General features: G+C 41.6%; 1 protein-coding gene across 5 annotated transcripts; it reads right to left on the bottom strand.

Annotated features, from left to right (window-relative positions):
• Positions 1-125: 125 nt before the first annotated feature.
• On the bottom strand, positions 126-27,719 carry rnf111 (ring finger protein 111). 5 transcript variants are annotated; one of them, XM_069173736.1, is made up of 16 exons: positions 27,637-27,711; positions 27,259-27,321; positions 22,753-23,712; positions 18,941-19,073; positions 11,124-11,278; positions 9,250-9,444; positions 8,687-9,051; positions 7,854-8,097; positions 6,428-6,791; positions 6,209-6,334; positions 5,923-6,040; positions 5,314-5,394; positions 4,208-4,303; positions 3,838-3,924; positions 3,335-3,438; positions 126-1,677 (listed from the first exon to the last, which is right to left on the bottom strand). In XM_069173736.1, exons 3-16 carry the CDS (start codon positions 23,633-23,635, stop codon positions 1,560-1,562), a joined length of 3,069 nt encoding a protein of 1,022 aa, XP_069029837.1. In that variant the 5' UTR covers positions 23,636-23,712; positions 27,259-27,321; positions 27,637-27,711; the 3' UTR covers positions 126-1,559. The 5 variants fall into 5 exon arrangements, with proteins under 5 accessions (XP_069029837.1, XP_069029838.1, XP_069029836.1 ...); XM_069173737.1 differs by lacking the exon at positions 27,259-27,321 and having other exon boundaries at positions 27,637-27,719; XM_069173735.1 differs by having other exon boundaries at positions 27,259-27,711.
• Between the last annotated feature and the right edge of the window lie 177 nt (positions 27,720-27,896).

The following is a 27,896-nucleotide window of genomic DNA, read 5'->3' as shown; positions in this document are numbered from 1 at the left end:
TGCAAGTACCTCAAAATCCTACTTAAGTACAGTACTTGAGTTAACGTACTTGGTTACGTTTCACCGCTGAACATCAGTATGAGCGCTTCGACAACATTCACCCAAAGAGGAAGGAAAGGACTCAATTAAGAGTTATCCAAGTTTATTAATATTATTTTTTAAAACTAATATAAATCCCACAGAATATGATCCTGGTGCCTTTAAGTCAATGAATGCATGGATACCTGCTTTAAGTACTGCATTTCAACACTCCATTCAAAATATGTTTTTTTGTTTCTTTTTTTAATGTTCATCAGAGTGGAAATACATGGCCTCGGCGCACTGTCATATTCACTACTACTCTTCTACCTTTTTCTCTCTCTTGTGCAAGTCTATGCGAGTGAGTTAGTCAACAGTATTAGTGTTTTTCTGTCCGCGGCAGCCAAAATGGACGCCGCTGCTCAACTACAGAGAGACAAAAGGGAGGGTGGCTAAAACGGTTTGAAGTGTGAGAACAAACAGTAAATATTGATCTGGAACTGAGCTGTGTATTTCCCTCTGAGCACGCGCGCACACACACAGGAAATAAAAAGTCAACGCCACTGCCAGTATCAAAATGACAAGTTGATCCCAGGTTGCAGGCTCGTGTGAAATTTCTTAAACACATGTGGACCTGAGATCCTCTGACAGAAACCGAGTTAAGCATCGCAGGCCTGTCTGCAAGGGAAGGAACCCCAACAAAAATGAAGAAAAGATTCACAGCAGGTCCCGACAATCGTTCAGTTTAGAAAGAACAGTCAAGAGAGGGACGCGACATTCTTTTTCTTGTTCTCTAAAATACATCAGATGGCGGTGACAACGGTGGTTTCGTCAAATGAAGGTGCTGGAGGGGGATGTGATCGTAGCAAAGCATGTGCATATTCTGGGAGTGAGGTGAACATCGGAGTTTATTTCCACTCTAGAAATACTGGGTGTGCACTAATACAGCAGCTGATCTGTTAACATATTTCCCTAGTTAGGAATGTTTTGATTTACTTAAAAAACATCTTTCACTAACAATCCACATCTTCTAAACATAAACTAATCAATACAATGATTGGTAAAATGAATCCTGCAATGTCTTTTTTTTTAAACTGGAGGTTGACATTCTATTCTAGTAAAGCAAGGCATTAGGTTTACAGAAATGCGTCTTTACTAGAGCAGCTATCCTCACCTGCAACTTGTTAGGCCGTGTTAAGCCCACGTTATATGTGCAAAGAAATGCATTGCAAGGAAACATGCAGAGAAAAACAAAAATGACACTTGAGGAAACAATCAAAAGCTACATAAAAGCTTTATAAATACAATAAAATCTTAAACCCTTAATGGAGAATTCTAGCTGTTGTAGTAATATGTGATAGCTGGCACTCTAGGCTCAATGCTTTTTTGTCAGGTGTTTTTTGTTAAGATTCATTTTCTCGTAGTAGAGCTGCGCAGGTAATTCATGCCATCTTTGGTTGACTGCAGTACTGAAGAGAAAATTAATATGATCTCAAAATAAATTTTCAACAAAAAGGGGTTGTTAGAAAAAAAAAACAGCATCAACTCTCAGCAGACAACTGCGCCTCAATGTCCACTCTGCAGATGGGGCACTTCTTATTGGTGAGGAGCCACTGATCCACACACAGCTGATGGAAGAGGTGCATACATGGTAGGCGTCTGCAGGGGAGACACAGCGAAGAGAGACATGAGGGGCTTTCACATGTAATTCAATTCATTTTTAATCCACCTGCATATACGGTGAGGCTGACTTCCAATCAGCAGTTACAGCGTGGTCCAGCTGCTCTGCTCTGCCTGCTTCTCTTTCACTAGTCGTTACTGTTGGTTCCCTCATTATCCCTGTTGTTCGAATAAAGAGGAAGTCTGGTTATATTGACAAATCGCATGAAAAAAGAAAATCAGCACTGAATTAATCCAATCTTTGAGTTTAGGGTTTATTCATCTGTATCACAGAGCTCCCACCAGCTACAGCTACCACAAACAAACACAAACACACTGGTGTTTGTTTTGAAATGATCCCACAAACATCGTCCTGCTGCTGTAAAAACTCACCAGCAAATACACCCGTTACTCCCGCTGAAGTAAAGTTTGATTAAAAGCCACACTGCTAACCTGTTTTAGGAAATTACTATTTGTAAAAATGAAACTATACGTTTGTGACCACATTTGTCTGATTCAGTCAGATCTAAGTGTTTTTCCTGGCATTGATTAAAAACTCAATTTATCAAAATTATGCATTTTATTCCAAGAAAAAAAAAAATCCCGACTCCTTAAAGTGGTTTAGTTTTGACTACATCTTTGTCTTCATTCAGTACGCTCGGATCTGTAAATATGCTGCAGCCCTCCCTCACTCAAACTCGCCAATGTGTAAACTCCACCCCAGAGGTTGATGGGATTGTGATGTATGAAACCCTCAATCTGAAAATTGAATCTGTTTTTTTTTTTAAAGGCTGTTAAGACTGTCACTGTAAAATGCAATGCTTAATGTAATGCACAGTCATGATGTTGATGGCTTATTTTGCTTACGATATGTCTTGTAATATATATTAAAAAAAAAACACCAAATGGAAAGTTAAAAAGTAGATTCTCATATGTGGGGGTCTTTGAGCCTTCAGTAGGAACCACTGGATTCAGGTCTGAGAGCCACAGACAAACAAATGGAGAGTTACAGTTAAAACACAACATTGTTGGTTTTAGTCTTTTCATGGGATTTGTAGACAATAAAACACAGAATACTTCCTGCTCCTTTGCTCCTTTTCTTTAAAAATGTCATTGAAGAGTCTTCAAACATTTAAACTCTTCATGTGATTTAGTTTTCATTTCCCGACTGTGAACAGACTGTTGTCCTCTGATCTTCATTCAAACGTTTCATTGAAATTGAATTCAAATTCAAGTGTAATTTATATACAACCTTCCTAAAATGCCTTCAGTTGATAACTTTAAATCTTCTTTTCTTTGTCTTTTAAAAAAAAAATTTTTTTTAATCTTTATTTATTAAAAAAAAAAAAATCGAGGTAAACATCAAACCTGACAAACATCTCCAACAGAGGGCAGAAAAATCCTCTTCAAAAACCTGAGTGAGTGCCAAAAAGCAGCTCCATGAGGCCGGTAATTTTAAGGCACTCTGGGATTTTCTGCTGATTACCCAAATCCTTTGGGTTAAAAAACAACAACAAACAACTCTCATGAGACGGCGGCAAAATAAAATAAGTACACCTGCCATCCCACCTGTCTGTGCTCACAGACACGCCCCTCAGCGTAATTGAACACACTCAAACCTGTGAGCAGCCCAACACCCAGGAGGGCAGACATTTACCTGACGTCCTCCCCCTCCTCCAGTATCGACAGGCAGATGGTGCATTTTTCTTCCGTGTCTTCATCTGCCCCCTCGTCTTCATCTTGCTTACCATGCAGCTTTCTCTGTTTGTGAGAAACATGTGGAAACATTTGATACGTGGCCTCGATCAGTGAAGCAGCAGATTTTTGTTTTTTTTTATCTTCCTATCAATTCACTCTCTGTTAAACTGCTCGACTAAAACATGTGGTAACATTACAAGTACATATTACATTTATTCCAAAATATAAATACTGCCCATAAAGAGGTTAACTAGAACAAACACTTCAACAACAAACTTTAAATTTGGGGACAGAGAGAATGGTCATTTTGTCCTGAAACAGAAAAACTTTCTATCTGCTGTCTCTACGCTAAACAAATCAAAGTTATTAGCCGAATTCCCAGGCCCCCAAGACTACTACTAACATCTACTGTACATGTGAGCAGAGACATGTTTCCAAATTGATTTGTTCATTATTTCTCACCGATTCTGGGGTTGCGTGCATATTTTTCCCAATAGAGGCCCAAGCTTCAGGTGTTAACTGTTGGTCAATGTCTCTCTCCAACACCTTCTGTATTGGGTGGCAGGGTGTTAGATTGCTCATTTAGATACATTTGGAAACCGCTAAGGAAACTTTTCCCCAACAAAATCTTCACAGCTGCAATCTCTGGTAAAAAGACACTACAGTATTTTCTAAATGTTGGCAAAACATCAGAACGTTTGAAATGAGCACAAAAGACCACTGCGCACTCTGTCCCAGAATAAACTGTAACAGACATGCACCAATATGTACAGCATCTTCAAATTGATCAAACAGTACAAACGAAGTGACACACACTCCGACAAGTTCTCACCTTCTTGTACTTGTGTGGGTAAGTGCACCTCTCTATGGTTCCCTGAGAGGCTCCTCGGTTCACAGTCCCCAGTCTTTCCTCTAAATGCAGCAGGTCCTGATGGAGGAGGTATTTAATAAAGACAGACATCAGACTGATACACACACGCCCTCTTTCTCTTGCTCTACATGAAACAGCAGTACACATGAGAACCTGGCTAAAGTTCACCTTTTCTCTCAATAAGGCCCACCAACACCAATGAAACCCTTTGACTCAATAGGTAATCTAAAATAACCTTGTTTCTTAAGATGTATTGATAGGATTAATATTTCAGTTGAGTCTATGGTTGCATGCAGGTGTGAATATACTGAAGGCAAAAAAAAAATAAATCTAAATCACTGCCCGTCTACTCGGCAGCATTAGGATTGGGATTACATAGTGACATTTAAACTGGTTAAGGAAATGGAGCAGGCACAGGCAAGTAGGGATGCAACTAACAATTAGTTCTTGATCGATTAATCTGATGATTATTTTCTTGATTAATTGATTAGATGTTTTTGTGAAAAATGTCGACCAGTGTTTCCCTAAACCGGAAGTGCAGCTTAAAATGTCTCATTCGGTCTACAAGGAGAAGATTTTCAGTTTATTATCATGGAGGACAAAAGAAATCAGAAAATATTCACTTTTAAGGAACTGGAATTAGAGAAATGACAACAATACATAGATTATTTAGTAGTTGGGAAATAACTTTCTGTCGATCAACTAATTGATTAATGAATTGATTGTTGCAGCTCTGCAATGAAATTCATGTCTGTCCAAAACAACTTTCACAGACGTGTTTTGGGAGCATCTTTGAAAATGCAAACCAGAGCTCAGCGGTCAAACCACCATCATCGGGGGGTAATGACCGACCTGCTCTGAATATAACTGAGCTGTGGCTGACCTGAGCTCTGCAACACATTAAACTGAGTGTGACGTGGTTAGAGTTGAAAACTCCCCAAAAAGCTGCTCAGTTAATACGCTTCTGTTGAGGGTTTTTTTTCTCTGAACATTTTGTTGAAATATTTGCTTGGTTTGTCTTCGGGCTTCTAAAAACACATTTCTGAACAAACAGAAACAGTCCTCACCTCATAGGTTCTTCCAAAGCCAGTCATTCTAGATGAGATGTACCTAATGTGCGGGTAGGTCACTTCAGATATGCCAGTGTGCTATGAGGAGGAAAGCAGAGCATGCACAGCACATCATGTTTAGTCCTGGGAAGCAGTGTACAGTTTCCTATGGTCTCACCAGAGGTTACCTATTATATGCTGTATGACAAACATCTGCAAACTCTCCGTTTCTCAGGACGAGGCGCATGTTGCCTGTAATCTATTTTCAAAACAAATCAGAAGGGCTTCTGAAAGAGTTCAAATGGTAAATATGTAACAATGACGGTCACCAGATGTAATAAAACTAATGAATTCTACAATAATTATATAATAACATCAGAAAACTGTTGACTACATGCGCGCTGGATGTGACTGAAGAATTCTGGATTTGTTGAGTGTGCACTTGAAATGCTCGATGAGCCACTATTAATTGCTAATGCATTATTCATGTGGTTCACTAAACCATCCTTGAAATAACGGATGTTATAAATAAGGGGCCAACACCATTAATCTCAGCCAGACTTCATTTAAAAGAGATTGGTTTTCACGTATGCTAATGGCTGCATGTGTGCTGAGGGTCTGTCTCACCATGAAGGGGATGGGGAAGTGGTGCAGTCTAGGGGGAGGGTGGTAGTGGGGCAGGTGGGAGTGCAGGTGCCCTGAAGGGAACGGTGCCACGGGTACTCCAGCCTCGATGCCAAGCTCCCTGTTGACAAACAATGAGGAGTCTTTATCACATCAATACTTTCCCTGATTGACCTGAAGATAGAACCGAGGAACTGCAGTCACATTAAACATTTACAAAATTGGATTTGCTGATATGAAACTTGGGTGGACTTGAGAAGAAAGGCGTCTTCGAGCTGCTGATACTCACCACGCTGTTCTCTGCTCCGGCTGGCGAGGATGGGAAGACATAGTTTGTGGCACATGGATGTGGTGACCGTGGCCGTAGTTGGGGTGCATTCTGTGGGGGTGCGGAGGCGGACGCTCATGTGCTCGTCTGCAAAGAAAAGGAAAATACAAGTTCCACAAAATGACGGTCTACAACTCTTATCTTTGACTCTAATCTGCATTGGATGGCGGCGGATCTCACGTGGGGTGCTGCATCATCCTGCGCCTCTGAACCTCCATCCGCTGCAGCATCTCGTGTTGATGGAGCCTCTGCACTGAAGCCCCCAGTGCCGGCATATGGTGCGGCAGGGTCTGGTGGTCGGTGGGAAGATGCTGGGCCAGCGGGGCACTTGAAGTCGAGAGGTGGTGGGTAGACAGGGGCGGGGGAGGGGCGGGGGGCACAGCATGACCCGCAGGGTGGGATGGCAGCGGTGGGTGAAAGGTGACAGTGTGGGGAATGACATAATCGCCTTGTGGAGGTGGCTGAGATGTAAGCTGGGGGTTCCCGTGGGAATGGGGACAGGCAGAAGAGGGCTGATGGTGCAGCGAACGTGTTAGAGAACCATCTGGGTTTGACAGAAGAGAAAAGGGGAAAAAGTAAGAGCAACATTGTTCAGCACAAAACAATAAGACAAGTCAAATGTTATATTCTCGTTCTTGTTAACAAGTCTCATGGAAAGGCTAAATCTGATCATGTTCGAGTGCGTCAGGACTTTCCAGCCTGCCGAGGACACAAGCCTATTCGTTCTTACTGAAGGTGTCATTTAAAAAAAAAAAAAAAAAATACATTGGTATACTCAAGAAACATGTCAACGACGCTGCTCATTGATGTGTTTTTAATAATTTCATTATGGTTTTGATTTCTTCTGCAGTAGGTTTTGGTCACAGATGTTTGTTTTATCAAGCTTTGGCTACACAAGAAATACTTGTTCCAAGGATCAATTTGGTTTTGGTGTTGATATGTCACCATTTCTTAAGAAAAGTCCAAATTGGAAATGTTTCTCACCTCAGGCATCAGTCAAATGTTGGCCGAAACGGTTCTTAATTTATACTTTATACCAGTGGACAAATACCTTTGTTCATCGAGTAACAGAAGATGCATTTGTAGCAGGATTTGTTTGTTCTTGTTAACATAAACATTGTATTTTGACAGGTTTCTGGCAAAAACAGAATTATTTGAGTTGTGAGTAATCATTTAAAAAATATTCCTATTTTGTTTTTAGTTCTTCTTGAGGCAGACTTCCTTGTCCGAGCAGCAGTGAAATGAGGAGTAGTGACAGGCAACAGAGAGCATAATCACCAGTGGCCACTGACTCTTACTACATTCCCACCAGGGAGCCTTGTCACACTCCATACTGAAATATTCTGAGTAGCAATTAACTTCTTCTGCCTGGTACATTTCCCTCAGCACTTGGCACATTAACCATCAGTCTCTGTTAATTACTATTAGCATTAGGTTTTAGGAGTGCATCTGTCTGCCAATTTTCTCTTGTACTATGGCACCAAAAATGAGTGAATTTTCCAACTACAGCTGCAGGCACTCAAAATTCAGATTTAAAACAACTTGGGGAAATGAAACCAATAGTGAATGTCTGATTTCCTGTGCTACATGACCGCAGTGTACTCACAAGATGGGTGCATGAAATGTCTGCATGGCTGGGGTTGTGTTTGTGGCTGAGCCACCATGGAGGAGCTGAATGAGTCCACCACAGCTGGCTGGCTGGTCCCAGGGGTTGCCTGGGAAACGTAAGCAGGAGGCCGTGAGGTGGAGCCGGGGCAGCACGGGTCAAAGGCCGAAGTGCTGCCATGAAAACTGGCCCCGTTTCCACTGCCCCGAACACTGCTGTTGCTCAGGTCCACTGGCAGAGTTTGCTGTGGGAGGAAGACAAACATGTGTGCAATGAAATCTACATGTATTTTTCTTCATAGAAAAAAGAAACTCCCGTCAGTAATTAGTGATGCATAGTGAAGATTTGACAAAGCAGAGGAGGAATTTAGCACTGAACTCATGCTTGCTATGAATCATAGCAAGACCATTCAAAATATGTTACTTCCTGTGTGAATGAAGTTTCTCACCTCATTCACACAGCATTCTATTTAAGGTTATAAACCGTGAAGGAATGTAATTACAACTTTTTCAGGTCAAGACGTGTGTGCCGTACTTCCAAATATCCGCCTGATAACCTCAATAAGTAAATAATCATCATGTGCTGAGAAAATAAAAGACTGTAACCTAAACAAACAGATGTCCCATCACCGTGACTGTGTTATTGCGTTTCAAAATAACATGTACCATGTCGACTATCTAGAGGATGCAAATGATGCAAAAATAATGACATTTAGATAGAGCTGTAATTTAATGGTCATGGAAATCGGGTTTATGTAGAAGCACTGGGTGCTGACATTACCCCACTTACAACAATGAATCCAAAAGTATTGTACAACTACAGTACGTGGATACCTGGTCATGGTAGTGGGCTGTGTTGCCGCTACTACCGCTGTTGCTGCTGCTGACAACAGCGCAGGGAGCGGGCAGAGCGCTGGGTCGCTCCACGTGGCAGCTCGGCTCCTGAAAGGGCACAGTGCCCGGGGGCTGCGGTGCTGGGTGGTGGACGTGGTGGAGAAAGTGGTGAGCGTTGCCGTGGCTGTGCTGAGAGCCACTGGTCTGGTGAGAGGACGACGCCTGCAAGCAGCTTGAATGAGAGTGGCTCAGGGACAGGTGACCAGGGGAGGGGCCTCCGCACGGGGAGTGTTGCTGACAGCAGGATGGGAGTCTGGGCATGGCTGTGCCTGCGTTTTCTCCTGCCAATCCTGGTCTGTTGTCATCTGATGAGGGTCAAGATATACGATTAGTCAATGAAAAAAAACAAATGAGATAGTAGGCTAGAATTTTGCATGGTTTAATGTGTAAACATGAATTAGCAGCTGAAAGGACGTGATCTCTGACCCACGCTGCCTCTGGGCAAGAGTTAAAAAAGGACTGGTCGACAGCAGCAGGTGACAGCATGCCATGTCCTGCCTTACCCTCTGTGGCTGTGCGAGCCGAGCCATTTGGCCTCTGTATGTGCATACTTTCAGGTATTGAACCTGGGCAGCTAGTGGAAGGGCCTGCGGCATCATTGAGCTCTGAGGTAGAGGCATGATGGGAAGATGATGACGAGGACGACCTGACTGTTTGAGGGTGAATACTGCCAGAGGTCGTTGGCACAACTGAGAGATCTGGGGAGAAAAAAAGAGCAGGTGATGTTTTAGAAAAGGCAAATTAATGACAAAAGTGCTCAGAGTGCTCTTTTTACAGAATCTATGCATTAAAAATGAGAAATAAAAGAGCACACAGCTGTTTGTAAAAAAAAGAAAAAAAAGAAGAGGTTTTCTTTCATTGACTCATTTCCGATAGATACGAGAATTACTAAAAAAAAACGTTTTGTTCTTTAAACATTTCAAAACAACATCTAAACTTATTACAAAGAGCAGTTTCTGTCACTGTGTCTGAGCCCAAATCTATCCGTGCTATTTATTAATTAAATTCCTTTTACGCTGTGTTGGCTTAAAAAATGAATTAAAAAAAACAAAAACACCTAGATGTATCAGCTCTGGTATCGACATGTAGTCTCTGTCTAGAAGCAGGATTTTCACAGTTCATATGACCACCTAAAATCCAACTTTACACTTTGTGTGCAAAAGAAGAATCCCACTGGAGCATGTGTGAGCAGCAGCAGAGTAGAGAAGCAGACCTTATTAGCATGCCAGTGTGTACACTTCATCTGCTTTTCATATTCACAAATTAATTTCCCCCCTTTCTCCTAAGAAATGCAAATACTCTAATGCTCAGCGCTCTACCGTGCTGCTATTCATCAAGGGCGTGGGCTGATCAGACTTACACAAGGCACTAATGGCTAAAATACATGGCTAATGTGAAAAGAAATGAGGTTAATATAAGTTAATGTTGATGGTTGATAGACAACAATACATAACTGAGGAGCCAATGAGAGTGAATATTTAAGGCATAATAATAACAACAAACCATGTTTATTTTACAAAATAATGTATCAAACTATTTATATCCATCTACATTTCAGAATCTCATTTTATGAAGGCTACGTCTCTTGCAAATGTTTACTTACTTGAGTCTTGCATAATGCTCTTGTCAGTGTTGTGATCATAATAACTAATGCAAGTTCATCCCGTATCTACAGTATTTGCAGAGATTGGCACGCAAGTTAACTTGAAGCTCTGCAACGACTCGGCAATTAAATCCAGGTTGAAAAGGACCCAAACAAAGCTCGATGTCGAGCACATGAAGCACAATCTTCAGATGAATTTTCTCACCTTGCATGAATGCGTGGATTATTTTTTAATACAATTCTATTCTACAATTCTATTCTATTTTTAATGTATGTCTACTGAAGGGATTGTATTTACTTTTTTCACTTCAAAAACAGACAAAATGTGCAATTTGCACTGGGATGTCCAAATTAGGAACGAGCGATGATTTTCAAATTTTCATTAAAGCATTGACAAATCTCAGTTTACACGACTATCTTGTTATAAAAAAAAATAAATGTTCTCTTGTTATTACAAGTGCCGAGTCGCAACGCATTACTACCACCAGAAGGTGGTGGTAATGTATCTTACAGCTGTTTGTCAACCACCATTAAGCAATAAAAGAAGAACATGCTACTACCAGGCTCAGGTACAAACAGCAGAAACATGCAAAGACAACTCCAACCGTCAAAAACCTTACGTGTAGAACTCCTTCAAAAAAATGAATGAATAATAGTTTTAATAATTATTTCCAGCGATGATTAAGTAGTATTTTTGCATAAAATGCCCATCCCTCGCCTGATCATTGGCATGCTGGTGTACAGAATAGTGATATTTTCTGGGTTCATCGTTACCATCTTCATCGACAGTGAGGTCCACCACCTCGCCAGCATTCTGACGCAGTGGCTGGATGACGGTGGAGAGCCTGTGACGTCCACGGGGCTCCTGAAGACGATTCTGGGAGCAACTATTAGCCCAAATCCTTCCAAGACCCCCCACTGAGCGTGACCTGCAGACACACAGACATTTAAAAGAAAACACCTGTTATAGCATACTGGAGTGCAGGACCACCAGGAATATTCTCAGCTCAGTGAAGCATTTGCTTCTTCAGAGCCAGATGCTCAAAGTTCATTTCCAGGACAGCAGCTGCTTGGACAAAAGCATGCTGGTGAGGAAGTAACAGCAGAGATGTGTGATAAAAGCAGTTAGATCTGGTCTTACTACACTGATTTGATTGCGTTCTCTAAAGACAGTGCATGGCAGGAGTATATTATCAAATGAGCAAACATACAAACATTTAAATTCCCTTGCACGCATCAGAAAGGCCTAATAAAAAGGTATGAGGAGTGAATACAATATAATCATGAAATGTTTAGATTGGCACACGCCTGTGATCAGGTATGTTTAAAGGGAATTAAGCCACCTGTGTGAAAACTTTGTCCGAAAATATAGCTTACTCTCTCAGGACTGCCATCACGGAGCATCCACATGCACCCCACCACTTCCATCTAAATCTTTCTTTTTTCCAAGCACCTTTCTTTTTCCTACATTTTGCTCAAATGCTCTGCACCTCTGTCGCCCTGCCTTTGGTCCTTTTTCTACTCTTCCTTTTAATTTTCTCTCTCAAAGCCTCCTGTCGCTCTACCCCTCTGCCTCTGAGACTGGAGTGAGAGGCCAGGGAATAGCCACATTTCCCTCCACGGTGCCGTAAAGCCAGGTGATCAGAGGGAGGAGGAATGAGCCCGAGGGACAGGAGACAAGAGGCTGCATGAGAGTGCCGTAAAGCTGGATACCATGGAGCTTTGTAGCGAGGGAATTTCACAACTGCTAAATGAGGGATTTTTTTTTTTTTTTTTTTTTTTTTTTAAACAGCAGCAGTGGGAACAGAGTATATCCAAGTGTCAATAGGAAAAATGCACTTCATAAAGGGTACAATAAAAGAAGTGATAGAAAACATGAATTGCATCTATTTCTGTCCTGCCTTAAAAGATGCTAAGTTTTTCTTTATGTATATATATATATAAAATACTATGTAATGTTAAGGACTGGTTCAATTATTGATAAATTCCTCATTATGCAGAATACTCATTTAAAGAGTCTGCTTTAATCAAATCCCCCAAAATGCAGAAAACTGCTGTTTGTGATAGGGAGGGGTGGGGGTGGGAGGTGGGGGTGGGTCCCATTAGCTCAGACTGTCTGCATCCACTTCAGTTTCCTGTGACACATTCTGCACAATACAAGTGGAAGAAGGGGACAAAGCTTATTAACTTTCAGACTGCACAAACCACTGAAGCAAACTTGTGTCCAATATACAAACACACAGATACACACACTCCCAACACTACACACACAGCAGTGAGGGTGATGTTGAGGAAGGTGGGGGGGGGGGGGGGGGGGGGGGGGTGCACAAGGTGTTTGTGTTGGGGTCTAATTGGACAGCCTCCCAGCTCTGGGTTGCTCCCAAGGAGCAGTATTTGCCACTGGGGATGAGTTCCTAATTAAGCAGACCTGGGATTATTTTGTAAATATCTGTTTACCACTGTGACCCCCCTGTGTGTGGGGAAGGGTTGGGAGGGGGGAGTGTTGGCAAAGAGGAAAACAGTATACCGTAAATATGAACACTATGGGAATGGACGGCTTGGCAAAGCTGCGGTTGTGCCAAGCAGAAGTGATATGAGCCAAATACCCCAGGGATCAGAAGGGAGCTGAGCTCTGTGCTAATGTGGAGGGAACTGCTGGGACTGATGCTATGGACAGCTAAGGCTGGGAGTTTGGGAATTACAGGGGAGGAGATCATACAAGGCAAGAACAGCAATGTGTACGAGTGGTAAACAATCTGAGGCGTCAAGCTTTGCAATGACAAAAGTATACAGTTTGTATTTGGTAATTTAGGATCTCTAACTCTTGGCACTAACACGTGGGACACACTGCCTGCATGGCGAGCGTGTGGCGGGTCGCTTGCATGTGTGCGTGTGTCTGCTGCAGTGCTGCAACTAGCAGTTTTATCCTCCTTACATTGAGTTTCCCTTTGATAATGGCCATAAGTAATCGAATGTTTGAGGTCTGAAAAGCCATAACAAATACAACGCAACGGAAAGCCTTTCACCTGTTAAATTATTGACACAATGGAATTAGAGCCTTCTGCTATAATTATACAGGACACATGTGATCACAGATCTTTTTCCATGTCTATTTTTGCTGGAAACCATGCACATCGCGTGTGAAAAACAGAAGTCGTGTCTATTGTCTAGATGAAGCCCTGCAGATGCGGAGCCAAACATGCATGTGACACAAGTATCTCATACAGGCTGTGTGGCCGCTCCAACCTGTTAATATGGGCGCCAAAATGAAAATCAAGATGTTCTATGAGTGCCACAACTTCCAGGAATCCTGAAGACAGAAATATAGTATGCAATGTATGTAAGCACAGAAAGTGTTATGATATCCATTCCCTCTCTGTGACCCTGCTAATATCCATGTCCTGAGCTGATCTGCAGAATGAGGACAGGGACTGATCAAGGCCTTTTTTGATTAATCCATGTCAGCGACATGATCCTTGTTTATTGTAACTCCCTGCGCTCTGGATAAAGCAGCTGCCAAATACAGCCCACGGTGCACTGTTGAAACACTGGAAACTTCTCACAACACACTGCTTTGCAAGTGAGTCAATTGTAGAGCCGCATGAACAAATAAATAACAGCCAGCAGTTCAAATCTGAGACAACTACACTGACAGCATGTCATTGAGCAATGGTTTGGGTTAAAAATAGGTGCTGCTATTGTTTTAAACCTGCATTTAAACATCCACATTTTGTACAAGGTAGAAATAAAACGAGGCTGTCCAAATCCTGTTCATGTTCGCTGCAGCAGTTACAGACTGACACTCTTCCATCCATAGATTTTATAGAAATGCTATTAGTCACTACGCAAAATACAAAAGGAAACCGTTGAAAGGAAAAACTATGATGCAGACTTCACTTTGTATGAATTATAAGCTATGTTCACTTCAGCAAAATAAGGATAATTCAGCTGAGACATGCATATTGAAGCTGGTTATAAGTAAATATGAAAGTGTACATGGGCAAAATTAAATGAATGGTATCAGAGGCAGCCAACTGACCGGTAAATGATAAGTACTTGATAAGGACACTCCTAAACATTACCAAAAAGGCCACGATACACTTCGTGTGTGGGTTTGTGTATGCAGACACACTGTGCCTATATTGATATGTAAACTTCATACAAATGCACATTCACAAACTGGACCACTGGCAGCGTTAACAAATATTTCATTGCTCATTGTGTTGGCCTTTGATTCTCCACCCTCCTGCTCCGATGCGGCCCATCCCCCCTTCAACAAGCCTCATCCCTACATTCTCTGGCGAGACAGGACATCTTTGAAAGTGAGGAAAACGGGCAGATTAGACAAGCTGTGACATTCCAAGGCACCAAGTATTCACCTCCACTAACTATGTTCAGATATTACTGATAGATGAATATGAAGTGGGTAGCAGGGGAGGAGAGATACAAAAAGGGGAAACAGATGGAGGTTAACACAGAGGCAGCGGTTTGTGAATGGAGATGCATAATCACCTACGTAGAAGAAATAGGACAGTACTGAGACAGGAAGTCATATGATGAGAATGAGGAAATAAGATTGTCAAAGGGGTGAGGAAAATGGAGGCGGCAGCACAGGATGACAATAGGATATGAAGCTTCTATAAAGGTATTGCTCTCACATTATCAATATTTAGCAGTTTCACTGTATTGTATAAAGCCATGGACTTTATTATTATTTCAATGAATTGTGCTGTACAGTTTGTTCAGGTGGATTTGTCACTAAATCTTTAGGGTTTACATTTCCTCAGTTGAGGTGGGGGGGAGTTACTGTTCGGATCAGTTCTGTACTGAACTAGTGGTCAGACATATCTCAGTGACTCAGGAAGTTTGTCAGACATCTTCTGCTTAAATCGTTCCATATCATGGAGATATCCATGAAGGATAGTTCATGAATAGTTGGAATATCATAAATTGAGAAGAAGAACTAAAAAAAACTAAATCTGAACTACCATTGTCAGGAGTTTTACAAAACTGTATACCTACTTCTTGCTAGTTTTGAAAGTACTACAGACTGTTTGTCAAAATAAATAAATAAAAATCCAGTCACGTGAAAGGCTTGAAGGTTGAAAAACACACAAAAAACAATATCTTGGAAAATGGGTTGCAGGAATGAAGAGTAAACATGATTTACAGTTTTATAAATCTGTAATAATAATCACCAAATGTATTTCATTTCCTGTGGCATTTGTTGATCATTTTTATTGGTAACATATGGTTTTAATATGTATGCCAGACAACAAAGTGACTTGCTCAAAGGGACTTTTTCTGTCCCCACCACTCAAGCCATTCACCGATGACACAGGCTAATTATGAACCTTTATTCAGACGATCAGTTAGCTTTACAGTATTTGTGATGCTTCTCCAAAGAGTTAAATAACAGAAGTGTTGCGCAGGTCCCCTTAGAGTGATGTGGTTTCATGGCTATAAACAAGTAGGCATGCAGCTCTGCTATGGCAACTTTCTCTGGGCAATGTAAGCAAAGCTATGGTATCAATGACCAGAGCAAATTAGATGAAGCTCTCCACCCCACCCAACAACTTATCTTTAAACACACAAAGTCAGCAGCCAGCATTTACCTCTTCTAGTTGTGTCCAAATGACTCCACCTACGTACACGCACTCTGGGCCTGATTTACTAAGATCTCAAATAAAAGGTACTAAATTGCGTGTTCCTTCCAAAAGTTTGCAAATTTTTGCACCCGTTTTGCGGGTGATTTACTGAGTAATTGCGTCATTGAAATCAGGTGCAAATCGCTGTATTTAAATGAGGTGTTTGGGTGTGTTAAAGTGATTCCAGCAATGGAAAACAGAGAACGACCATAAAATGAAAAGGACATCTGATCCCATTGAAATTAAGAAATATAAATATGACAAGAACAAAACGCTATATAGGAGATTATCAGCAAGAAAGTCAATACTGTGGGGAAAACAAAAAGGCAAAAAAAAAAAAAAAAGGCTTAATAATAAAATGTTGGCAAATAAAAGAGGAGGGACGGTGGATGAGATCCTCTAACAAACACGATCAGCAGGTCCAGATCTTTCTGTGATGAGCAGGTGAATTAGTTTCAGTGTCTCCTGAGTGCTCGTGAACCTGATGACACTACCTGTGAATTCTGCAGAACTCATTCAGGATGTGACAGCTCACCTGAATAACAGGACTGGTGGGATATCAAGCAGAGACACGCTGGAACGACCCAGAGGCAGCAAAATGCTGAGTTTTTGAATTGCTGGTATTTCGTGGCTTCTCCTTGCTGTTGGCTGTCAATCATCATTCAGATCATTCAATAACTCAGAAGTGTCATCGCTGGACAAGCGATATGTCTGAATAATGTTTGCGTCTCATCTCAAAAATGCTTAACGGGTGTAAAACCACGTTCTCTACGTATTCTTTGGTTTCCTGCGTCTCCTTCTCACCACAATAAAAGCAGCTGTCTCTCCTGATGTTCGTCTGATTAATATGTTTCTTTCAGTCCTACTAAAATACACATCAATCACTTCTCCTGTTTCTACTTCCAGGTTTAGTAAATATCATTGCGGGAGCTAAATTGTTCTATTTGAATGTCCCCTCTCAGTATTTTGCACCTTCAAGCAGAAACGCCCAATATTACATACACATGCAGGCAAACACGCAGAATGGACAACGTGTTAAATTACACATTTGAAAGACGCAATCCTCGCTGCACGTTGTTAGTAGATCAGCTTGGACATTTTTTTGCGGGCGGTTTGGAGTTTACACGTGATTTTACACATGCAGACCTTCAGTAAATCAGGCCCTAACACAGCTAATGGCCAAAGACAGGTTAAGGTCTTATTTAGGATGAGACATTTACATAGTCTTTAAATCCATAATATCAGTAGAGCCATTAATATAGGAATGATTATAACGGCACAACGTTGTGATCTATTATTGCTGTCTTACCCAGAAAATAAAAAATACAGTTTGCCTCCCATTCACCCAGTCACACATGCACTTACACACCAATGACGGCAGAGCTGCCATGCAAGGTGCTCGTCTGCCATCAAGAGCAACTTGGACTGCAGTGACTTGCCCAAGGACACTTTGGCATGTGGCTGGGAGGAAACGGGGATCAAACCACCAACCTTGTGATTAGTTGGCAACCCACTCGACCAAGTGAGCTACAGCCTGCACAGGACTGAGACAGCAGAAAGTACAAAGGCCTAAAACTAGTAGTTCCCCTGTTTGACAGTGAGCTACTCCAAAAAGACGAACAATGACAGTTGTCCCAGTGTATGATGTCACAAACATTTTCACATTGTAATATGATAGCTGCTTTAACTCTAAATATAATGTAAATGTTTAGCTCTAAAATGTATACTTTTGGTATCAAGGCCTCACACACTGAAAGGCTTAACAACCCGTTTCCTCCCTCATAATTCAAGTTAAGATATATACCAAAGAAGAGGTTTCATAACAGAAAATAATTCCAAATGGCCATATCTACTTTTTGAGCTCTTGCAGCAGCAGCATCCACTTCTCTACTGCATATCCAAATGGACCACTTCTTCCAAACTGATTGTTTTGTTGTTACTGCAGCATGCACTGCTTCTGTCTGTTGCTTGTTTGGGGGCACAATCTCCAGTGTGACAGGCTCACGAACACAATAAGCTCATAAACTGGTGCTCAATTAGAGGATGAGCGCTACTGACTAACATCCAAGTTTACATAGCGCACCACATGAAACGCTGACATTAGCAATGTGGCAACATATCAACTTATTATCTTATGAAAGCAAACAGACATAATATTATAGCAGTAAGCCACACACAAACAGAATAACTAATATGGCTTTCGAGTATAGGGAAAGCGGGTTCTTAGTCCTCTACAGAAAGAGGAAGAACACCACATGACCAATCATGCAAAAGTTACTGAGTTCTCCTCGGCCCCAGGCTCCAACAGACCCGACTATTCACAAGAGAAAATTGCTCTGAACAATTATGGAAATCAATAAAATTTCAGACACTTTTAGTCTGGCTGTTGATTGATTTATAGCTCTATAAATTAACTCCCTTATCAGTCTGCTGTTCTTTCATTTTTGTCCCACTGGAACTCCAAGCCAAGTTGGATTCAAGTTGGACTAAAAGCCATAAAACTTTATTGGGTCATTACAAAAGCATGTTGTGCTTTCCTTCCTAGAGATGTCACAATAACAGGAATTTGGTACTCAAACCGTTTTATATACAGTCTACTACGAGAATTGCAAGATTCTCAACACCAAATTTGATAACAAGTAAGAATATCAAATAAATGTATTTCAACAAGATCTACACGATCACCACAATTTCAATTTCAAGGTGGATGCTCACGATTAGCGTCACCACATGGTCACAGTCTCCCTTTCCATTTGATTCTTCCAAAATGTGTTTGAAAAGGACAAAAACAGTATTACATTCAAACCACATAATGGAAAATAGCATAATGTGCAGCCAGGGTCAAATTGATATTAGATCCTATTTTATTCCACACAACCTTAGGCCAAGTCATATCATCAGACACTTTATTTCACTGCTGAGGGAAAAAGCTGAGGTGCCTACCTGAAACCATCTCCGACCGTGACGATCTCCACCTCACTGTCCGTTGAGGTGACATTGATCTCCTCGCTTGCAGGGACAGCAGGAGCTGGAGCTGGAGATGCCTCAATCACCACCACGTCCTCATCCAGAGCACCTGAATAGACCAGTGGGAGTTAGTACCGTGCTAAAATACACCACACACGCAATCTGATAAGCCCAAGAAGGACTCACACTACCTTGAAGCAAACAGCAAACACATGCTGCAGCCTGCACTCAGATATGTTTACATATCTTTATTCAATTTTGACACTTAATTAACAAGGAGTCACATAAATTTAAGGTGACCCCTAGTATTAGAATTTGCTCGGTTTAATGCTGGGCAGAACTGAAAAGTCATTAGTGCTCAACCTTTCCACATCTTCCCTGTATTTGGTTACCTATGCAAAAGATGTCACTATCTCTGCTTGGACTAAATACCAATCCATTTGGATTCATCTGCAGAGGATTTTAGAGTGTATTAATGTCCCCTCTCATCAAACACAAGTAGCCCAGTTCATCATAGGCACTGCTAAAACAAGTTAGTCATTGCAAACTAATTTGAGACAAATGCATCATTCTCCTCAGCCTTCTTCATGCCTGTGCCATGGGGGGGGTAATGAGAGCAGTGCCTCCCGAAGTAGACTCTGCATTGTTAATAAATGAAAACACAGTTTGATCTATGGGTTTATGTTTCAGGGTTAAGTCTATGAAGTGGGGCAGATAATACACAGCATGCAGTCACAGACATTATAGGTTTATATGTGCTTACGGTCTCATGCCTGTTTCTAATTATTGTCACAATTTCTCTGTAAGTAAGAGTTGCTGAGTCATGCATCGGGTGCATGAGTCAAGCTTACAAATGGTTTCCCATAGGATTAAGCATTCCATGTAAATCTAATGCAAAAACCTCCATGGCATATAGCAGATGGCAACAATATCATCGTCATAGCACATAGCTGACATTGAGATATATTTGTTTTTTGTTACCAATGGGATGACTGAGAGGAAACCTTTTCCTAATGTAATCAATATGAGCACTGCTTTCACTTTATCTAGAATTGAGCAGAAAATCTAATCCACTGAAGTCTGTGGAAGCAAGTCAAAACATTTTAAAATAACTCAGACCAGACATCTTGAAGTAACTGGTACTTTACTTAAATTAGTGAGTAACAAAGCTTATTTGTGTAGTTTGTATGCAATGGGAGTATAGACTGGTTTTTTTTCACATCACAAAGTAACTTGCCATGCTAGTGAAGTCCATGATTCACCAGAGACATTTCTATTCTAACTGTCTCACGAGAGCTGCTGCTTAGCACCCTCGGCAAGTGTAGCTGCCTGGCACTCGGGTGAAGCCTTCATATAGTCACACAAACAACAACAGCTTTCAAGTTGGTAGACAAATGTAGCCAAAATGTGCACTGTTTAGCGAGGCAAGCAACACCAAGTATGACCAGTCCTAACATAAGTATATGTCAAAAACCGGAATGAAAATATTAAAAGGCCACGTGTGATCACTTTCTGAAGTCCAGCCAAGGCAGCTCCTTGATCAGCTGTAAGTATGAGGGCATGCAATATGCTTGAGAGTGAACAGCTGCTATCTATGATGCCACCAATTTAGTATGTCAATTGGTCACACTAAATTGGTCAGATGTGTGTTTAGGATTTAAAAAAAAAAAAAAAATCTAAAACAACGCAAGTGTAACATGCATTCAAAATAAATTTGGATGAGATATTAATATTGGTTTCCCCTCTTTCATATACTCAGTTGGCCTCATGTTAGAGGTGACATTAAACTGTTTCCTGCCTACATCACACCTACTCCAAACCTGGACATTTACAAAGCAGGTTTCATCACTTGCCTCGCTCTGTTGTAAACATGTGCCTTGTTTTTCCTCTGAGACCTACTGTTTTTATGCAAAGGCTCCTGCTCAACAGTGTCTGGGTTTTCTCCCACCTGCCTCTCACCACAGAGGCACAACAACTTACTTTCCATTCTCCCCGAGGGCCACAGCAGCAGAAATAATGCCGAGGCTGAATGAGAGAAACAACGAACCAAGGTAGAGGTTGGGCGTTTGAAGGGATCTGACTCTCACTCGCTGAGCATGAGAGCAGAAAGTTATGGTTGGAATTTAGAAATTGCATCAAGAGGGGACAGAGTTTTCCTTTAACTTTTGTCAGGTGCGGGACCCTGAAAAGCAGAGAGGAGTAGCTATTTTATCTATTAGAGGTGCCTCAGATTCTTATGCATGTTGCAACCTTGCTGAATTCAAAAACTGTAAAATGACTTATTACATTTTTCACCAACTTGTTTCCTTCCGCAGCAGACCAGAAAGATGGACTGAAACAAACCTGTAATAACTTGATCATACTTTAGTAAACAAGCATTAGTAGGGTTTTCTATTGTTCTTTGCCTACTTTAGCCATGCTGTGCCAAGCAGAGTCGGGAGGACATGCATTCCCACTACAGCCTCACAGTGGGGGCAAGCTGCGCTGCTGTGGTCCTTCTTGGTAGCATCACCAACCTGTCACGGTCTACAGCTAAACTTTTATATTAGTGCTGAAGACTCACGCAAAATCTGTTTGTAAAGTCTTTCAGTGCTCAGTACCGTTGAAGCTTCTACCTGAACCTCTGTGGTTTGGAGTTTAGTTGCACTCGTTCCTGTTTGTACAACAAGATGTGAGGCTGTTTGCTGCTCACCAATGTAGTTACCAAAACACTCACGCTGTGCATGTGCAGCTCAAACACCCCGGCTGACATAGTTTACAATCATCTCACTTCTGCTGTAGCCAATTAAATCCTGATTGTACAATGAAGGAAACATGTACCACACTGACAAGCGCTTTTGTGTTAAATGCTGTCATAGCAGAATGCACAACACAAGTTGACCTCTTCTCCAGCAGCAGCCTTTTCTGCTTTGCTTTTCAGTGCATGTTAATTGCACATTGCATCAACGTACTTCAAATAAAATATGTTAATTCATGCTGGAGTGCGTTATCTTGCAGCATTAGACATCCTGGTGCCTGTGAGCTTTTGAAGACATAATTTTTCCTTACTGTGATGGAACTTCTGTTATGTTATATTATATATATATATTATCCGTATATATAATATGTGGGATTTTCAGTTTAAAACATCGAAAAATACCAAAATTATCAAAAGAATGAGAAGAAATCGCGGTGGTGATGTTATGTAAAAGAGATCTATGTTTGTGTTGCAGACCTTTCTACCAAAATTATCATGCTAACCAGTAACCCCGGACCATACTGTCTGAGTTAGGGTTGGGTCGTGATTTTCACATTTTTGAACCAGGCATTCTGAGCTTGTTTGAACAGGTCAAACTGATCTTTTATCAGTTATTTAAAAAAGCAAAAGCAAACTTCTAACAGGCGGCAGAGAAAGAAAATGCTGAATTGAATCTAACCACTCATCGTGAGAGCTGGACTGAGGGCAGACTGGATGCTACGATGTCGCACAATTGTCACTTAACGTACAAAATGGTATCACAAGATGAGACCTACATATCCCAAAAACAATCACACAAATGACTGCCCACGCTGTGATGTAAATTTTACCTGCTGATGTTTATAAAAACCCATATTGTCTGAAAATAGTTAAATAAGGCCCACATGGACAAAAGCATCTCAAATTTTACTGAATTTTTCTGACTGTCCATTCGTAAAATAGACTATTCCGCTTTACAGCCTAAAACCTCACGCTGTAAAACAACACGTTAGGTACAATACAGAGATTACAATGCAAAGATAACTGTAACAGAGTGAGCGTTTGTAATTACCTGTAGCTGCAGCCGCACTGTTGGACTGGCTGCTGGTGCTGCTGACATCTACATACAGCTCATCTTCTGCCTCGGTGGAAGAGGGGGAGGACGAGTCACTGCTCAGCTCCTCGCTGGAACTACTGGTGCTATGGAGTAGAGCATACTTCCTACGTGCAATCACCTCACGTTTCTTCCTCTGCAGTAGTAGTCGCTCCTTTTGCTTCTGAGTCCGCTGACCTCCCCCAGGAGCCGTTTTCACAAAGCGCTTCCTATGCAGCGGCCGCCGGCTGCTCAGACATGGCCGCTTTAGCAGCACAGGCACAGGCTCAGCCTCAGACCGCACCCACTTATGAGAGCGATTCCCCCGAGTTCGACCCAAAACAGGGCGCAGGCCAACTCCAGTGGCTCCTCCTGTTGTCAGGGCAGGAGCCTTGTGTTGGCCCCCTGTTGCTCCAGCTTCCCCCTCGTCCTCTGAGCTGAGAGTGTCCGAGTCCCCAAATCGCAAGCTAGATGAGGGGGAGGAAGCACAGTCACTAAAAGAGGACTCGTGATTATGTTCATCCTCACTAGGGTGCTGTAAAAGTTCAACTCTGGGACGCTGAGGTGTCAGTGAACTCTCACTGATGTGGCCCTCCTTCAAAGAGCAGTCTGATGGCCCTGCCTGTTGGCCTTTTCTTTTCCTGCGCCCGGGGAGGCTCCGTTCTGAGTCTCTGTGTGTCCCTGTGTCCCTTAGGGGCCGATGCCTTGACTCACACAGGGTTTCAAAATCGCTACCTGCCTTTCCAATCACCTCCATGTTGTTAGGGAAGCTCTTGGCTGCCTCAATGGGCTCTGGGTTCACCAGTGGCTCCTTCAGGTGCTCCTGTCTGCTGGCGGCCTCAGATGGCACCTCACTCTTCATGGTGGCAGGTCTGTCCTCACAGGGCAAACACCAACTGCATTCGCATTAAGTCCTACGCCCACTGCATCTCGCAGAACCTGGAGAAAAGAAGAGAGGGAAGGAGTTACAGATGCACCATCCACTCAACAAAAAATAAAAAGCAAAAGAGCGTCCTCATCTAAATGTAGGTCTGAACTATGAACTAAAAATATTCTATGTTCTCATTCATTCATAAAATTAAATGCTGAAAATCTAAATGAAAAAGCAAGTCACCCACGGCCCATTGAAATATCAGAGATCAGGCCAGTTGCGATTATCAACTTCACTCAATAGACAAAATAAATAAGACAATGTGATCACATTTGTTTGATCAGACAGAGCTATTGAGCTGCTAAAGTGTGTTATAAATATAAATATATCTTAAAATCCAGGAGGCCATTAATATCACTACAAACAATATTTAAATTACCTTTACTAAAGCTAAATGTCTTTCTAAAACATTTAGCAGGGACAGAGGAAGCGGGAAACAAAAAGCATCAGACACTGTTCTCTTACAGCGGAGACCATGCTTTATCAAGGAAAGCCTATCGATGCAACCATGCAATCACAAAAACAACAACATAAATAACTATGAATCATTATACATATGCCTTCTTGTAGTAAATACAAGGCTATCTCAAAATGTAGCAAGAGAATTACAAGCAAACAGAAGTTTAACACCAAATTTGTTAGTATTTTACTGACCAATCAAAAACAAACAACACACCCAAACAATATTTCGTGGTGTTATGAGTAGAGCAATATGTTCATTCACTAAGTCATTTTGTTTGTTAGTACAAAATAAGACGGCGTTACCCGAGGCTGCTAAATAAAGAGAGAAAATAGATACCCACAGGCTGAGTCAAAAGTAATGGATGAGTCAAAGAGTGAATCAGACAAAATCAAAATGAGATCCTCAAGATTATATCCACCGTGAAAGAAAATCTCATGTTTATGCCATGAGTTTGAGAGAGTTGGAACTATGACTGCCAAGTATATTGCAAGAGAAAGAGACTCTTTAAGCAGTGGGAGACTTTTCACAGTGATGGAAGGTATCCCAGAACAACGCCAAATTCCACCATTTCTAAAAATTAGGCTACTTTGTAAATACAACCAAAAGTTTGTCTCCAAGTCTCCTCATGTACTTTCAGAGGCCACATGGCTGACTGCACCATTTCCCAGTCAACTGTGGTGTTTGCACTGACATGGATTATAACACTGGAGAACTTGTGCTTCCAAATTGGCAAGAAAGAAAAAGACTCAGTGCCATCAGCTGACAATAAAACTAGAAACTAGAACAATTTATGAATTTAGTTCTGATTGTAGAAAACCAAACATAAAGTAAATGACTTTCTTGCCAAATATATCACATATCCACTACTTGTATAGTGATGTAATTGCTATCAATGGTAAGATATCAGGATATCGCTGTGTGTTAGGAAACATTACCAGTATTTCAATGGAGTGTTATTCTTTTTTACCTGCAAATTACCCAGATTTGCAAAGGTATATACATAATACACCAAAGATCTGTAACACACCAGGTTTTGTATAACTGATAGTAATCCATTAAAAGATGCTTTGATCTTGGCCTACACCAATCAATATTTTCTTCTGTTCACAGTCAAGAATATATATGATTCCGAAATATTCCCAAACAGAAAGATTACAGTTGATCACTCTTAATAGGTTTGATCAACACTTTTGTCAATGTATCTATTGCAGATAGCACTTTACCACTAAGTAAGGGCATTGTATATATGCAGTAAATGCACTGGTTTCTAGCAAACCTTATGCGCTATATGCATGTGGTAATACCACCCACAGCAACGAGCCGACCACACTTATTGATATGATGAAACAAAATCATATAAAGCTATATCCACAGGGTACCTGGACCCTATCCAGCTGACATTGGGTCAATCACAAGGCCAAAGCAGAAGGACAACCATCCAAGCTCACATTCACAACTACAGCCAGTTCAGGATCTCCAATCAACAGCCGGAGTACCAGGTACTCAAACAGGCACAGGGAGAGCATGCCAACTCCACACAGAAAGGCCCCCAGCCAACCAGCAGGTTCAAACCCAGAACCTTATTGCTGTGAAGTGACAGTGCCACCCGAAAAACAAAATCCTGCTGCTATTATTTCAGTAAGTGATTTCAGAACATATTGCACCAACACTGTGTATGTGGCCATCTGGAAGTACAAGTGATGTAACACAACACGAGGAAAGAATACCAGTGTTGTGTTAGGTCCATCCATGTTGTTCACTGGGGACCACACAACTCATAACATTAAACAAAATGTGGATGTCCACTTCTGCTTATATGTCACTATAAAGACTCCGTCAAGATCGCCATGTCATTTAATCTGCATCAAATTTAAACTTCATATAAACAAAACCTGCCTGTAAAACATGGTGAAAATTAGATCATCCAACTACTGCATTTAGGATATTTTTAACATCTTCTATTTTGTCATTCCAGGTCAGTTGTTAGCAAATGTAAAAGTAATCATCTTTAATATACAGGATGAAGCTACAAAAACTACTGAAGAGGCCACCACCTCTCTGGCACTGTGAAAATGTAACACAACAGCATTCCTGATTGCATTATCTGCAGGCTATTTGTGTTGGACTGCATTATACATTTGTGCATGTTAATTTATGTTGCAGTGCTTTTCATTTACAAACAAAGAGATAGAGAAGGGGGGGGAATGCACCAAGCATTGCCATTGCATTCTTCATTCACTACCTATTTCACAACAGCATGCTGGGTGTCACTTGACCTGAAGATGGGACTTCTGTGAAAGAGGGACGCCGGCAGAGGTTCATGTTGCCATGGGGTGGTTTGCTCCCGAGTATGATGGAGCTTGTGGATTTGGTGAACTTAGCAATAACACATGCAACAAAGCTCTCTTTAGCCTTTATATACACCTCACTGATAAGAGAGGGTCCTTCAGATGCCACAGAAAGAGCTGCGCAATGACATGCATGAATTCAGGGGCCTCAGAGGGCAGCCCTGAAGGAACAAAAATCCAAAGCATCAAGGCTGAATGCAGATTTCTCTTTATGATAAAACAGAAAACGATCAGCAAGAGATAGTGCGTCTACTACCGGATTATCTCGTCTGAACTACTTATAAAGCAAAATATATGGTGTACCAGAAATGGCAACAGTAAAGCAGTTCAGGATGTACGACTGAGCCAGGAACTGATGAGCTCTAACGATACCCCGTGTACTTTCTGACTGGGAAACGACCACCAACCACTCAGATTAGGCAAGCAAAAAAAAAAAACCAACAACATACATTTATTTAGGTTGACAGTATCGAGCCTGAAACTGAGGCTAAGCATAGTTTCTACAACGTTTAACAATTACAATAAGCCCAGCTGCTGTCTGCCGGTGTCCCACAAACGCTGCTGAAGTGACTGAGGCCAGATAAAGTCAGGTTAAAAGATGAGCACTACATTAAAAAAAAAAAAAAAAAAAAAATCCAGAGCTGGTGATTATTCCGATAGAGAATCAAGAGAAACCAGACTGGACAGCTAGCCATGTAGCCTGACAAATACTCCAGACAGAAGACAACAAAGACAACACGTACCTGGGTCTAAGTCCGTTTTTCAAAATGTGTCACCGTCCTTTTTGTAACATACGAGGTCAAATCCTGTTGAACACAACGACAAACGTTGAAAACTGTCACTTATCTGAATGTCAACTAGGCAGGCCTACACAGAAATCGCGACCCGAGGACGGCAGTGGCTGCGATTGTGAAACTGACAACAGTCCGAGCTGAGCGGAGGCGAAGTCGACGGCAACGGGCCCTGGATGGCTACGAGCTAAGCTAAGGCTAGCTCCACTTCACTCATCAAATACTCGATTATATTCAGCCATTTTGACTCGCAAAGGAATCCTATCGACTTTCGAAAGGTATCACGCCCTCTCCGTTATCTCTCTATTTGACAAGGTAGAAATGTCTCACTATTGGCCCTCGACGAAGTTCCCATTCCTGCTTTCCGAGGCATCCACTGTTGTTTACCCAGCAGGTCGTCTGACTGTTGGCTGCCAACTGCTACAACACAGTCGATATTATTTGAGCCTCACGGGGGCGCCAGATCTCCGCCAGTTTTCAGCTTCTTTACGACAGTTTACGACTGCTTGACATAATCGCCTTTACTCTTCAAAGCAGTGGTAATGATAAAAAAAATAAAAAAAAAATGCTCAGTGTCACCTTGTTTTGAG

The sequence above is a fragment of the Embiotoca jacksoni genome, unplaced genomic scaffold (assembly GCF_022577435.1).
Source record: "Embiotoca jacksoni isolate LCO1_2020_lvr unplaced genomic scaffold, fEmbJac1.0.p SCAF_6, whole genome shotgun sequence".
NCBI lineage: Eukaryota > Metazoa > Chordata > Actinopteri > Embiotocidae > Embiotoca > Embiotoca jacksoni.
The sequence above is the reverse complement of the archived record's forward strand: the minus strand, read 5'-3'. Positions and strand labels throughout refer to the sequence as shown.